At 41.3% G+C, this 15831-nt stretch overlaps 1 protein-coding gene across 1 annotated transcript in view; it reads left to right on the top strand.

Moving 5' to 3' along the window:
* The window catches only part of LOC103192697 (non-compact myelin associated protein), a 14367-nt gene extending 12208 nt beyond the window's left edge, over positions 1-2159 (top strand). Inside the window, exon 3 of the mRNA XM_007935728.2 lies at positions 2018-2159. Coding sequence (XP_007933919.1) covers positions 2018-2159 — 142 coding nt within the window. The remainder of the gene's footprint in view (positions 1-2017) is intronic.
* The last annotated feature ends 13672 nt before the right edge of the window (positions 2160-15831 follow it).

The raw sequence follows: 15831 nt of genomic DNA, 5'->3' as shown, positions 1-15831 counted from the left end.
TACTTCCGTAGTGATACTGCCTCGGAAACCCAAGGAGGGGTCGCTATGAGTTGGGGCCGACTCAACAGCACATAACAACAACAACAACAAATGCCCATGGTTATAATCACATTTAGAAATGGGTTGTTTTTGTTATGATAATGAGGCAAAATTAGTGTAGGGTGTATCTTGAGTCAATCTCTTTTGAGATATAAAAGATACTGAACAAGCAATAGAGAGAAGCAGAGGTGGGGGAAGATAGATGTCAAGCCACATGGAGATCTCCAAGGAATCGGAAAACAAGTTGAAGACAAGGACCTTCTTCCAGAGCCAACAGAGAGAAAGCCTTCCCCTAGAACTGGTACCCTGAATTTGGACTCCTAGTCTTCTATACTGTTGTTGTTGTTGTTGTTATGTGCCATTGAGTCGGACCCAACTCATAGCGATCCCTCCTTGGGTTTCCGAGGCAGTATCACTATGGAAGTAGATTGCCCAACCTTCCTTCCGAGGAGTGGCTGGTGGGTTTGAACTGCCAGCCTTCCAGTTAGCAGTCAAGTGCCTTAGGCACTATGCTACAAGAGCTCCTTCCTCTGCTGAAAGAGAGTAAATATCTGTTAAAGCCACCTACTTGTGGTATTTCTGTTATAACAGCACTAGATACCTAAGATAAGTAGTAAACATGCATTGCTTTTATAATAACATTAATACTATTAGTAAAGATAGCTGACATATAGTGCTCTCTTACCACATGCCAGGCATGGTTTCATGCTCTTTACTCATATTAACTCATTTAATCCTCACAACAACCCCATAAAGTGTTTCCTTCTATTATCCCCAATTTTGTTGGTGGAGGAACTGAAGCATGGAAAGATTAAGTAACATGACCAAGATTACTCGGTCCTAATTGGAAGAGTTGAGAGGCAAACCCAGTCTGTATAGTTTCGAAGTGAATAGTCCCACCACGACATGTAATGATAACAGTAACATTAAAAGTTATTTTAAAAATCTTGAAGGTGTTACAGTGTGAGTCTATCCCAAACCAGGAAATGGTATCAAGCCTCAATGTTTACCCTTCACTCTCCCTCCCTCATTGCTGGAGCTCTGAGCCTTTTATTCACCCCACCCTGCTTACACTGATGCCTGGGCTGGGAATTAAGAGACCTGAGTTCCATCTGTGCTGTCACAAGCAGGCAAGTCAGTTAAACTCTCTATGCCTCGATCTTGTCATCTTTCCAATGGAAGAGTCTCCAAATGTGAGATTTGCATTATGGCTATATTGGAAAATGCCCTTTTCTTAGGAGTGCTTAGAGGTGAAATAGCATGATCACTGCAATTAACTCACAAATGGTAAATAATTTGAAAAAATATTGTGCATGTATGTGTGTGTGTGTTTGTTTAAACAAAGGGAAATAAAAAGAGCAAATGTGACTAAATATTAACAACTGGTGAATCTAGGTGAAGGGTATTCACATGTTCATTGTGCCATTTGTGCAACTTTTCTGAGGAATGGACATTTCATAGAAATTTTGTAATGATATGCCAACAAGCTGAAATATATTATAGACTTTAAAATCAATGCTTATTGTTTGTTATTAAATTTTGTGGCATAAGAAATGAAATGAGAAGCAGGATGTGCATTTTATGTACATTCTCTTCTCAACTATTCACGATGTTCTTAAATATTTCTACCAATGACTTTAGCAAGTGTAGTGAGGCTACAAACACACACTACAACAGTGGACAGAAAAATTTATTATCTTTAGTTTGTCTTTAATATAGCAACTGTCTGACACTTGACTCCTTCATTAATAGAAACAAATAAAATTAAATATCTAATCTAGGTTAAACAAAACGTTGATGGATCAGACTAGCAGATGGCTGAGGTGACTTCTCGTTGTTAAAGTCTGTGGTTGGTGATTAAGTAATGTAATTTAATAATGATCTATATTAATCTCTTCATGAGAACAATATTCACAGAGCCCATTCCCCACAGCATATAAGGGGAAAGGTTCAACCTGGCATATGTATCTCATTACAGGAAAATGAGGACCAGGCGGGAGCTGGAGCCCAAGGGCCCCAAGTCAACCTCCCCTTCTGCCCTGGGCCCAAACAGCAACAGCAGTCAACAGCCTGCAACTGTGACCTTCACCCCTGCCGACGTCCACGTGGAGAACCGGTGACCCTCACCCTTGCGCTGTCTCAGCCACCATTCAAAGAGCCTTCTCCAGAGACAAAAGCAAGAAGCACATTTCTCCTCTGGCAGCTTCACTCTGAGTTCTTCCAGCCAGATCAACAGAGGCATCTTTTATGCAATCCTTGACGCTTCATGCAACCCCTGGCCCTGCGCCGGCCTGCCCCACCCCAACGACACCCATGTCTGTGCTTCCACCCTACCAAAAAGCTGCAGAACTTTCTTTTGTCATCTGATGAGATAGAGTTATGTTGGAAATACACTGGTGTGGGTTTGGCTCTTTCTTCCCTAAAACACTATAGCTAGGCAGACAGATAGCCCAGGAATCTACTGGTCAGGAGTCAGGTGTCAAAGCATGCTTCTGAGAGCCTCACAACAGGGTCAGCCATTGGCATCACATAAGAGTCAGTGCCAAATCCACAGCTTTGCAGAGCAAAATATTCAATCCCATATCAAGGCACAGGGGAACAAACTTGGATTAACTAATCAGAAAACTAACTTTTTCCAGTACTAGATGACAACTAGCTGGGTCCTGACAATTGGTCAGCACGTTTTCCTCTTTCAGAAAAGTCACAGGAAAGCCTGAATTCTTCTCAAAAGTTTTCTACTTCATTAGTAGAGAGTCAAAATGAAAGGAAAAGTGACCTAAAGAATAATGGCCTTTAGGTTGAGCTTGCTACACTGCTCACAGGCCTGGAGCAACCAGGATGGCTGGTGAGGGCTCCCTCTCCAACAGGGCTGAGAAACCCTGACCCAGTCTCATTTCTTGGTTCCATGTATTTGGATTGCAAGCAACCCTGATTCTCCTCTTAACACTTTCCTTCCATTGACCAGTATTTGGAGACTGATTAGATTATAACTCTAATCATAATTTGATTGTAGATTAGATTTATAACTCTAATCTATAATTTGTTACCTATGTCCTTCCAGGTCACCTTGTAGAGATTCAAGGAATGTTGACAGTATCATACTATACTTACAAACCATTTCTCTAATAGAGTTGTTCAGAGCTCCATAAGGAGTTGTACTGGTGGTACGGTGCCTAAGGCATTTGCCTGCTAACCAGAAGGCTGGCAGTTCAAACCTACCAGTTGCTCCACAGAAGGAAGATGGAGCAATCTACTTCCACAAATATTTACCACCTCAGAAACCCAGTGGAGATCACTGTAAATTGGAATCGAATTGATGGCAGTGAGTGGTATTTTTTGTTTTCTTAGATTCTGTAGCCTGGAAAGCAATCTACTGAGATGGAAAAACATTTTGGAAATAGAGAGACCTTCTTCCAGGCCCCTCTTCCTGTTTGTGTGGCCTTGGAAAAGTGACTCCATCTTCAGTTTCCTAATCTATGAAGTGGGAATGATAACACCTGCCTCAGTGAGTTATTATAACAGAGACTTAGTAAAGCACTTCCCATGGTGCTTGGCACCTTTTATTGTTGTTATGTGCTGTCCAGTCGATTCCGACTCATAGCAACCCTATAGGACAGAGTAGCACTGCCCCATGGGATTTCCTAGGCTGTAAACTTTATGGAGTAAGGCATTTGGCTGCTAACCAGAGGTCAGTGGTTCAAACCCACCAGCTGCTCCACACGAGGAAGATGAGGCAATCTATTTCTGTAAAGATTTATAGCCTTGGAAACCCAATGATGGTCGCTATGAGTCAGAATTGGCTCGATGGCAGTAGGTTTAAACTTTATAGAAGGAGCCCTGGTGGCACAATGTTTAAGTGCTCAGCTACTAACCAAAAGGTCAGTGATTCAAACCCACCAACTTCTCCGCAAGAGAAAGATGTGGCAATCTGCTTCCATAAAGATTACAGCCTTGGAAATCCTATGGGGAAGTTCTACCTGTTCTGTAGGATTAGCACATAACAGCAGTCTGTACAAGAGCAGATCACCAGATCTTTTCTCCTGTGGGGCAGCTGGTGGTTTGAACCCCGACCTTTCGGTTAGCCAAACCAAAAACCAAACTCACTGCTGTTGAGTCGGATCCGACTCATGGTGACTCCTCCTTGGATTTCCGAGGTGGTAGATTGCCCAGTCTTCCTTCCAAGGGTGGCTGGTGGGTTTGAACCGCCAGCCTTCTGGTTAGCGGCCAAGTGCCTTAGCCACTATGCCACCAGAGCTCCTTTTCAGTTAGCAGTGAGCACTTAACCACTGTGTCACCAGGGCTCCTTTGTTTGGTGCCTAGCAGATGCGTAATAAATGGGAGCCAGCATCATTCTGAAATCAGACTGTGTCTTACAACTGATGGATCCATTCATGTAGTTTTTAAATTAATTGTGCATCTTAAATTGATGGCATCTTAGAACCAAGGTAATAAATCTTTATTTTGTTACAGAAAGTGACACATTCTGACTTTTAACTTCAAGTTCTGGGATTATTTCCCTCTTGGGGTCAGAAATCCCTCTTGAGGGGAAGTTGAGGCTCAGAGAGGAAAGAGGATTTACCCAGGGTCACACAACTCATGTCACCCCCTATAAAAATACTTGAATACTTGGAAAAAGACTGGCAAAGTCTTCCTCCCAGTCATCTTTTCTTCCTCCCATGTTTAAATATCCGTGAACTACTAGGCACTTTGCAAAGTCCTATAACAAATTATTTCATAGGATTTAATTTTCCCAATAACCCTAGGAATTTTTATCTTTTCCATTTTGCAAATAAAACTGGGACTCAAATAGAAAAGGTTCTTGCCCAAAGTCCCATAGCTAGTAAGTTCAAAGCCAGGACTCCAAACCAGGTCTCTCTAGCTCCAAAGTTCATCTTTTTGTTCTATCACATTCATGCCCTGCCATCCTGGCTCAAAGAAGCGAGGATCCTTTTGTGGGCCGAGCAAGAGGAAAGCAGGTTTATCCATGTCTGTGAGTGGAGGTTGGGGTCTAGCTTCCAGGCTGAAAGTGAGAGCAAAGCCACTTTGGTAACCTCCTTTGGGCTTCCATTATTGCAGCCAAAGAAGGCCTATCGAAGCCCATTTGTTGTTGTTATGTGCCGTCAAGTCGGACCCAACTCGTAGCGACCCCTCCTTGGGTTTCCAAGGCAGTATCACTATGGAAGTAGATAGCCCCATCTTCCTTCTGAGGAGTGGCTGATGGATTTGAACCTCCAGCTTTCTGGTTAGCAGTCAAGTGCCTTAGGCACTACACAACCAGAGCTCCTTTCAAATCCCGTGAGAGTTCTAGATATTCCTACCTGCTTCATTCACCCTACCACTTAGGCCCAAGGAACAAGATGACATCAAACCAAGACAAAGTCATTTCTTTGAGAACTCTAACCCCCAAAACACATGCTTCTTAAACATATTCTGCTTACAGGAAAAAAAAAAAAAAAAATTGGAATGTTCCATCCCTAAAGCCAAACTCTTTTGCCCATGGTGGAATCTTCCTGGGGTTGTCCTCTAATGTATGTTTTTTGGCTAAACGAATGGTTGGAAGTAGAGGAAAAAGGTGAAGTGGAGTAGTAACGGGGAGAGAGAGAGAAGGGTTTAGTGAATTGTTTTTAACCAATAAAGATAAACTCAATAAACATCTTTTCAGGGCTTCTGTGTGCAAGTTGAGGTGCTACTAAACACGTTAAGACAGTCCCTGCTCTCAAGGAGTCCACAGCAGGTCTCATGTGGCAGGGATCTTACAACGCAGGTATATATTTTGTTTCTGACAAGGTGCCTTTCTTAACTAAGCAGAAGCTGCCTTATTGCCCCTGGTCAATAAAAGATATTAAATGCTTAAAGAAAATGTTTTAAAAATAAAAAAAATTCAATCAAACGTGTGGAGTTGATTTCAATTAAGATTAGAGCTAGCCTTTTCTATAAACTTCCTTTCCCTGTTGGAAGCCTGAGTCTTTTCCAACATTATGTTACCACTTCTGAACACTGATGAAAAGGATGGGGTGCCATCAGCAGATCTTTCTATGAATTAGTAAGTTTGTTGACTTGCTGAAATAATAGAAAAGGAATCCCATCTCACAGCCTGCAGTTAAATGCCCAAGGTGCTCAGATGCCAAGAGGACCCCAGGAGTATAGGAGGTGTTAGAATGAAACACAAATCACCAGTAATGACATTTACTAAGCTTCTACAATGTGCCAGATGTATGATAGAACCTTTACGCCTGTGAATTCTCTTAACCCTTACAACTTTCATGTGTAGGAGACATTATTATCACTATTCTAGGAGGGAGGATACAGGCTCAGGGAAGTAACTTGACCTTGGGTGATCCAATTATGTCAATTAGTCACTCTTCTAGTGACATTTTCCATGCTTGGGGAATCATCTGCTTTAAGAAGTAAGACCATCTCCTGCTATAAAAGCTTTAAAAAGCTGTATACTCAATTTCCCAGAATCCCATGCAACTAGGGTGAGAGCATATGACCTAGGCTCTGCCCTGTACTTTAAATCCAGAAGCTGGAAATCTAAAGGAGAAGGAACTGTGCAGAAAATTTTCTGGTGGCCCCCTCCATTTCAAGAGGCAGCAACATCAGGGGTTCTAGCAGCAGTGATAGGGTCAGTATTGTCTAGAAGCCAGTATCCATGGACTTGGCTGTGGAAGCTATGCTCAACAGCAACAGCAATGATGTCTGTACCAAACTAGTTCTTTGGTATGGTTGTAAGCATCATACCTCTGAGCTTGGCTCTGGACCTCTTGCAGCTAATAATTTTGAAGGGTTGTGGGGGACTTGCTCATGGTCACTCATCTGGAAAGTGTCTGGTACTGGAATCCAGGTCCCCAAAGGTCCAGGTGGGGCTAAGTGGTCAAGGAGTTCACAAAGTGCTGTGAAATCACAGAGGAGGTAGAGTTACCTCAATTATAGGTATCCCAGAGACTCTGTGACTTTGTGAATGTCAAAAAGGAGTTATTTAAAAAAAAAAAAAAAGCTTTGAAGAATAGGTAGGAATTTTTAAGTACAGTTTTTATTTGTTTTATTGAAGTACATATCTGTGTGTGTGTGCGTTCAGCTCAATGAATTTTTACAAAATAAGGACACTCATGTAACCAGCAAGAAAATCAAGAAATAAAGCATTTCTTGGACCCCAGAAGCCTCCCTTTTCCTCCTCCTATCCTACTTACCCACAAAGGGTAACTGCTATCCTGACTTCAAACAGAACAATTCTGGTTTTGAACCTTTTGTAAGGAGATTGATACAGTGGGTACTCTTTTGTTTAGGGTTTCTTTTGCACGACATTGTGTTTGTAATATTTGTTCATATCATCACATGTCGTTGAAGATCATTTCTTCTCATCTTACTGGTAAATTTTCATTATGTGAATATAACATTTTATTTAACCATTCTACTGTTTGATGTACATGAAAGTTGTTTCCAGATTGGGTCTGTAAGAAAGACTGCAACGCTACCTCCTACTTTGGTGAGTAGCGACTGGAATCTTAAAAGCTTGCAAGCAGCCATCTAGATGCAACAATGGATCTCTCCTCATCCAGAGCAAAAAAGAATGAAGAAAACCAAAGATTCATGGAAACAATTAGTTCTCGTGACTGGTTCACTTTGAAATCCTCAGCCTATATGACTATGAGACCAGAAGAACTATATGGTGCCCAGTTACCACTGTCAACCACTTGGAAGGGGAACTATGTAGGAGATGCTGGATAGAGAGGGAGAACAATGTGGAACAAAACTCAAAATCATTTGGGAAAAAAAAATGAGGGACCAGGTTTGCTGGTCTGATAGATCCTGGTGGAACCACTGAGACTATGGTTCCTAGCTGCCCTTCAGGTCTGGAATTGAACCCACACCTGTGGCTTCCAGCCAAACAAAAGACAGGCATAAGTGTTGAACATGTACCTGAGGTAGATACACTCCTTGGAGAGAACAATCATGGGAGAAAGAAGGGCTGTTTATGCACAGGGAGACAGTTCAGGGGGCAAGAGTGCATGGAGGGATGTACACAGGGAAGAGCTAACTATCAGGAGGAAGTGGGAGGGGAGCTGTTGCATTGCAGTAAATTGTAGTCAATATCATGAGACAACGTGTGTGTGAACTGCTGTACAGAAAGTGAATTTGCTCTGTAAACTTTTACCCAAATCACAATTAAAAAAAAAAAAAAAAAAACTACTGCAACTATGAACATTTTGGTAGATAGATGATAGACAGATAGATGAGAAAGAGAGATCGTTATATTTCTTCCTTTCCAATATAGATGTTTTTTATTTACTTTTCTGGCCTGATTGTCCTGGCTAAAACTTCTAATACCATGTTGAATAGAAGTGGTGAGAGTGGACATCCTTGTCTTCTGGATCTTAAGGAGAAAATATCCAGTCTTTCACCATTATATTTGATGTTAGATGTGGGTTATTCATAGATGACTTTTATCAGATTGAGAAAGTTTATTTCTATTTTAGTTTGTTGAATGTTTTTCCCCCTGTGAAAGGACACTGGATTGTTTCAAATGCTTTCTCTTCATCGATTGAAATGATGATGTAGTTTTTTTTTCCCCCTTTATTCTATTAATATGGTGTTTATATTGAATTTCATGTATTAAACCAACCTTGCATTTCTGGGATAAATCACACTTTGCCCTGGTGTAAAATCCTTTGAAAAGCTGCTGGATTCTGCTCACTACTGTTTTGTTGAGGTTATTTGCATCTATATTCACCAGAGATGTTGGTCTCTAGTTTGCTTTTCTAGTGATACCTCTGTCTTATCTTTGTATCAGAGTAATATTGGCCTCATAGAATGAGCTAGGAAGTGTTCATTCCTATTCTGTTTTTTGGAAGAGTTTGTGAAAGGTTGGTGGTAATTCGTCCTTAAACAGTTAGAATTGACCAATTAACCCATTTGAGTCTTGCCTTTTCTTTTGAGATGTTGTTTTGAATTATAATACTAATTCAATCTCTTCTTTTCAGATTTCCTGTTTGTTCTTGAGTCAGTTGTGGTAGTTTGTGTCTTCTAGGAATTTGTCTATTTCATGTATGTTAGCTATTTGTTGGCATACAATTTTTTATAGTGTTCACTCACAATTCTTTTTATTTCTGAAATATTGGTAGTGATGTCCCCTTTTATTGATTTTAGCAATTTGAGTCTTTTTAAAATTTGATTTATTTTGTTGTTATTATTGTTCAGAATACAAACAGCAAAACATACACCAGAGTGATTTGAGTCTTTGTCTTCTATTTGTATTGGTCAGTCCAGCTAAAAGCTTGTCAATTTTTTTATCTTCTCCAAAAATCAACTTTTGGGTTTTTCTACTTTTGTCTTTTCTTTTTTGTCTCTCTCTCTCTCTCTCTCTTTTTTTAATTTTGATTTTGATTTGGGTGAAATTTTACAAGGCAGATTTGTTTCACATTCAACAGTTCATACACATTTTGTTTTGTGACACTGGTTACATTCCCCACAGTGCAACGGCTCTCCTCCTTCTTCCTCCCCATGATTACCCTTTCCTCTCTTGCCTATGCATTCCTGCCTCCCTACCTTTCTCCCTATGCAAATGCTGCCCTCTAACCTCCCAAGGTTGACTGTTCTGAGGAGTGCATCTCCTTGATATAGGTGCTTAGCTCATAGGCCTGTCTTTTGTTTGTCTGAGTTAAGCCATGAGTGAGTTCAATTCCAGGTCCAGAGGGTGACTCGGAGCCATAATTCTATAGTTTTTCTATTCTGGGGCTTGCCTTTTTTAAAATCTTTTAATGAAAATAAACTTCCAATCTATATGTTAATCAGTGTTTTCATTTATAGTTAATGCTCTTTGTATCCTATTTAAGACATCTTTGCCTACCTCAATGGAGCTCTGGTGTTGCAGTGCCTAAGACATTTGACTGCTAACCAGAAGGTTGGTGATTCAAACCCATCAGCCACTCCATGGAAGAAAGAGAGGGCAATCTACTTCTGTAAAGATTTACCACTTCAGAATCCCAGTGGGAGTCACTATGAGTTGGAATTGACTTGAGGGTTTGGTTTTGGTTTGCCTACATCAAGATCATAAAGATCTTCTATGTTTTCTTCCAAAAGTCTTGTTTTACTTTTTATATTTAGATATATGATCCATCTGAAATTGAGTTTTGTATTTGTGGGTGTGCAGAGGCTAAGATTCATTTCTTCCTTATAGATATCCATTTACTCAGTACCATTTTTTTTTTTTTTTTTTTTTAGAAAGCCATCCTTTCTCTGCTTTACTGTAGTGTGACTTTTATCATAAATTAAGTGCTTGTACATGTGTGGTTTGGGTAAGAATTTCACATATAATCCTTCTTATTTCTGAAGGATTGGTAGTGATGTCCCCTTTTATTGATTTTAGTAATTTGAGTCAAAGACCAATCAGGTGTGAGGAAAAGCAAGAATAAAACTTTGGAGTCAATGAAGAATGTTCCATTTACTTGTTTCTTCTTGCTTGCTTGCTTTCCTGAATGCATACCAAGCACTAGAAATACAATGGTGAGCAAGATAGACACGGTCCCTGACCTTACAGAACTTATGTCTAGCAGAGAAGACAAATAAACAACTTTAACTTAAAAAATAAAGCAAGCAATCACAATAGAGAGCAATTTCTTTTATGATGTTCAGGGTGCTGTGTAAGTCTCTTACTAGGGCACCTGTTGTTGTTATTTTGTTATTTGCCATCGAGTTGGACCCGACTCATACCAACCCCTCCTTGGGTTTCCGAGGCGGTATCACTATGGAAGTAGATTGCCCAACCTTCCTTCTGAGGAGTGGCTGGTGGGTTTGAACCACCAGCCTTCTGGTTAGCAGTAAGTGCCTTAGGCACTGTGCTACCAGAGCTCCTTCGCTGGGCACCTAGCTCAACCTAGAACTTGATGGGTAGGGCAGGGGTATTAGTGAAGGCTCCCCAGAAGAAATGACATCTAAACTAAGACTGAAAGATTGAGTAGGAATCAGGGGAAGAGGAGGAGGAGGAGGAGAGCAATAAAGAAGAGAACCTTGTAGCACAGACAAGCTTCTTTTTGGTTACAAGAAGTCCAGGAGTGTAGTGAGAGACGGGCTGGGAAGGGAAGGAGAGGCTCCCGTATGAAAGATCTTCAATGCCGGGTTACATTAATGGCAGTGAGGTGCCCCTGAAGATGCTTGAACAAGGAAGTGACAAGGTTAGATCTATGCTTTAAAAAGATAAATACTGCCACAATGTGCAGAATGGATTGATGTGGGAGAGATTGGAGGCTGGGAGAACAATTTAGAGTCTTTTGCAAGAATTAGCAGTGTATCTACATATCTGTTTGTTTTCAAATGACTTTTCTAAATACTTTTCTAAATGCTGTAGCCCTCTAATTGTTAAGTTTTTATTTTCTTTTTATAAGCAACTATTTGTGGGTGTGCAGTAACCCAACAAAAATGTCCCCAGCAGTTGTCTCAGGCCCACTGGTTGGGAGCACACAGCCGGGTCATTGTCTCAGCTCTGTAGCCCTTTGTCCCAGGATACCCAATCCCTTCACAGAAAATTTCCTGGCAAGGAAGTAAACTGCTGCAGTTCAGCAGATACTACTGTCCTGCAAGCTGACAGTCTGCCCACATTTGGGAGAAGAAGGTAGAAACAAGACTGACCTTCAGGTCTCTGATGAATGAAATCCTCTTTGTCTGATGACAGCTCAGGAATCACCAGAGAAGGTCTCTTATCAGCCCAGATGCAATCTCTTGAATGCATTTTACCTGGGCCCTCTGGCACTCTTCCAGGATGCTGCAGAGCATTGATTGGTCTCTGAGAAATATAACCACCAATCTATTTATTCTTTCCAAGGTTCCAGTTCTTGCCTTGGGAAGCACATGGAAGTAAAAGGGATAAAAAAAATTATTATCTGCAAGTATCAAAGGATCTGCAAATTGGACAGTTTGCTTGCACAATAAAGAACAGAGGGGAGAAGAAGGTGATGCTTATCTTCTGTCTGTTTGCCACTCCTCACCCCCCACTCCAGCCCCTTCCCCAGCGTATAGTTCCTCCACTCTCTGCCATTCATAGCACATTGTCATCTTTGACCATATAGAGCCCCCTCTTGTTTTATTTTTTTTTCCACTTAACCCTCCACTCAAGTAGCACTGATGGTGCAATGGTTAAAGTACTCAGCTGCTAACCAAGAGGTCAGCAGTTCAAACCCACCAGCCTCTCCACAGGAGACAAATGTGACAGTCTACTTACATGAAGATTGTTATTGTTGTTCTTAGGTGCTATGGTAGTTCAGTTTGTGTGTCAACTTGGCTGGGCCTGGTTGAGTGGCTGGGCAGCTGGATGTAGTATTCCCCATGATGAGACTGGTTATCAGCTCCATGGTGGGATCTACTGTGAGCAGCTGAGTAGCTGCCTTAGGGACGCGGTCTGCTTCCCATATATAAGGAGAAGGCTTGGGGAATGGTCTCTAGCTTGTGGCACACTTGAACCCTGCATGTAGCCATGTCATTGTTCAGCAGCCTGCCATGCTCTGCCAACCTTGGGACTTTCAATGGACTTCAATTAACAGCCTGCTGTGTGGTTTGGTAACATCAGGACTGTGCCTTTTTACTTGTCAGCCTTGGGCTTGTCAGTCTCAGCAGCCAGCAGCTGTCTGAGTGAAGAAAAGCCTCTAGCTTCAGTGGGCTGGGAGCAGAAGGCAGAGCTGGAGCCCAAGGTCGAGGGGCTTTCACCCAGCCCCTAGAGCCTGGCACTTCGAACTCAGACTTAAAGCCTCCAAACTGTAAGAGAATAAACTCCTGTTTGTTAAGGCCTTCCCATTTGTGGTACAGTCTTATCAGAGCAGCACTAGATAACCAAGCAGGTGCCTTCAAGTCAGCTCAGAGTCACAGTGACCCCATGTACAACAGATCGGAACACTGCCTGGTCTCACACCATCCTCAGAATTGTTACTGGGCTTGAGCCCATCGCTGCAGCCACTGTGTCAGTCCATCTCAGTGAGCATCTTCCCCTTTTTCACTGACCCTCCACCTTACCAAGCATGATATCCTTCTGCAGGGAATGGTCCCTTCTGACAACATGACAAAAGTAGGTGAGACAAAGTCTGGCCGTTCTTGCTTCTAAGGAGCATTCCAGCATATACAGCCTTGCAAATCCTATGGGACAGTTCTACTCTGTCATATAGGATTGCTATGAGTCAAAATTGACTCAGCGGCAGTGGGTTTGGTTTTGGTTTGGGTAATCCTCTATTCCCACTCTTACTCTCCCCTACCATAGACAGCCATTCTAATGTATTTATTATGTCTCATGTTAAAAAAAATAATAATAAATAAACCTCCCTTGACCACATACAGGAGAACTTTATGTTAGATGTAATCCATACTGCAGACTGTAGTCTTTAATCTTCATCAGTAAATTCTTCAAGCCATCCACACTTTCAACAGACAAAGTTGTGTCATCTGTGTATCACAGGTTGCTAATGAGTCTTCCTCCAATCCTGATACCAAGCCTGATTCTACTTCAGCTTCTCGGATTATTTGCTCAGCATACAGATTAATATAGCCAAACCTAAACTTCCTATATTACCATCAAAGTTGAGCATCTTGTCATATTGGTCATATGTTGATAAATTCTTCTGTGAAATGTCCATTCAAGTCTTTGTGCATTTTTCTGTTGGATTGTGTTTTTTACTTATTTGTTTCTAAAAGTTTAAAAATATACATTCTAGATATTAATATTTTCTCAGTTATAGTCATTTGTTGCAATGTCTTCTTCCTCTCTTTGTACTATCTTTTGATGAATAAATGTTTTTAATTTCATGTAGAAAAAAATCATTTTTTTTCTCTTGTGTTTAGCACTTTTTTCAACATCTTGTTTAAGGAAATCTTCTTTATCCATTAGGCATTAAAGATATTCTTTTGAAGCTTTTTTTCTTAATTTTTGCCTTTCACATTGAAGTCTTTAATCCATCCGGAAGAGACTTTTGTGTATAGGGTGACATCTGGATCCAGGTTCGTTTTTCCACATAGATAATCAATTATCTCAGTGCCACTTATTCTTCTCCTTGTATCTACAATGCCACCTCTTTCTTCATGGTTTTCATATATTTGTGAAGGGAGATTCTAAGCTCACATGCTTCTTTAGTGGGTCTGTCAGTCCCTGCACTGATACTATGCTGTACTCCATTGCTGTCAAATCTCTTCTGACTCATAGTGACCCTGGAGAACAGAGTAGAACTGCCCCATAGGGTTTCTAAGACTGTACAGAAACAGTTCACCACATCTTTTTCCCATGGGGAAGCAGTGTGTTAGAACTGCGGACCTTTCTGTTTGCAGCAAAACACTTTAACCACTGCACGACCAGGGCTCCTACACTGATAGTGCATTGCAATAATACAGTTGGGGAAGGCATCTCCACCCTTTCTTTCATTGGTGTCTTGGCTACTCTTGGACATTTATTTCCAATAAAAATTGGAATCAACTTGCAAGTTCTCAAAAAAACCCTGCTAGGATTTTGTAAAAATGATGTGGTTGTATTGTCAGACCTCAAGTAACTTTAGGAGTGGTGAGGAGAATCAGTTACCATCAGTATAATTACATTTACATCCCTCCTACCCTTCATGTTATTGTTGACACATATTTTACATATACATATGTTTAAAGCCTCAATTTACGTTGTTATTATTTTTTACTTAATCAATTGTACAGTCTTAAAGAATTTAAGAAAAGAAAAAAATATTCGCCCACTGATTTACCATTTCAAATGATCTTCCTTCCATCCTACAGATCTGAATTTTCAGTGGTGCAGTGCCTAAAGCATTTGACTGCTAACCAGAAGTTTGGCAGTTTGAGCCCACCAAGCACTCCATAGGAGAAAGATGTGGCAGTCTGCTTCTGTAAAGATTTACAGCCTTGAAAACCCTATGGGACAGTTCTACTTTGTCCTATTGGGTTGATATAAGTCAGAGTTGACTCAGTGGCAATGGGTTTTTTGGTTTTTTTTGGTTTGCAGGCCATCTGGTTTCTATCATAACTACTCAACCCTCCATTGTAACAGCAAAGGAACCATTAAACAATTGCCATAGAGTCAATTCTGACTCCGTGTGACCCCATCTGTGCAGACTAGAACTGTTCTGTAGGATTTTTGAAGTTGTGATATTTTGGAAGCCAATAGTTAGGCCTTTCTTCCAAGGGGTCTCTGGGTGGGTTTGAACCATCAACCTTAGTTCAGTAGTTGAGTGCTTGACTTTTTGTGCCACCTAATGACTCCGACTCGGAAGGAAGGTTGGGCAGTCCTACTTCCGTAGTGATACTGCCTCGGAAACCCAAGGAGGGGTCGCTATGAGTCAGTTTGACTCGACGGCACATAAGACCAACAACAACAACAATGACTCCAAAGGCAATACGTAAATTTTATTTTATTTATTTCAGTAAGATTGTTTATAAAAACAGATGGCAGATCGGATTTGGCCCACAGGCTCTTGTTCGCTGGCCCCTGTTCTGGTTCATTCTTCCTGCCACTGAGCCAGCATTCCCACTCCTGCTCTCCTGTGTGGTCTGGGGGATAGAGATCTGCATCCGGTGTGGCCCCTGCCTTTCTAGAACCTCCCAGATGTTCCAGACTAGCACCATCCAAACAAATAGAACGCAAACCATATACGGGATTTTAAATGTGCTAGGAGCCACTTAACTAAAGTAAAAATAGCGACCCCTCCTTGGGTTTCTGAGGTGGTATCTCTACGGAAGTAGATTGCCCAATCTTCCTTCCAAGGAGTGGCTGGTGGGTTTGAACCACCAGCCTTCTGGTTAGCAGTCAAATGTCTTAGGCAC

Source organism: Orycteropus afer, unplaced genomic scaffold (assembly GCF_000298275.1).
Source record: "Orycteropus afer afer isolate SDZICR_OR568_19922 unplaced genomic scaffold, OryAfe1.0 scaffold00031, whole genome shotgun sequence".
Classification (NCBI taxonomy): Eukaryota; Metazoa; Chordata; class Mammalia; order Tubulidentata; family Orycteropodidae; genus Orycteropus; species Orycteropus afer.
The sequence above is the reverse complement of the archived record's forward strand: the minus strand, read 5'-3'. Positions and strand labels throughout refer to the sequence as shown.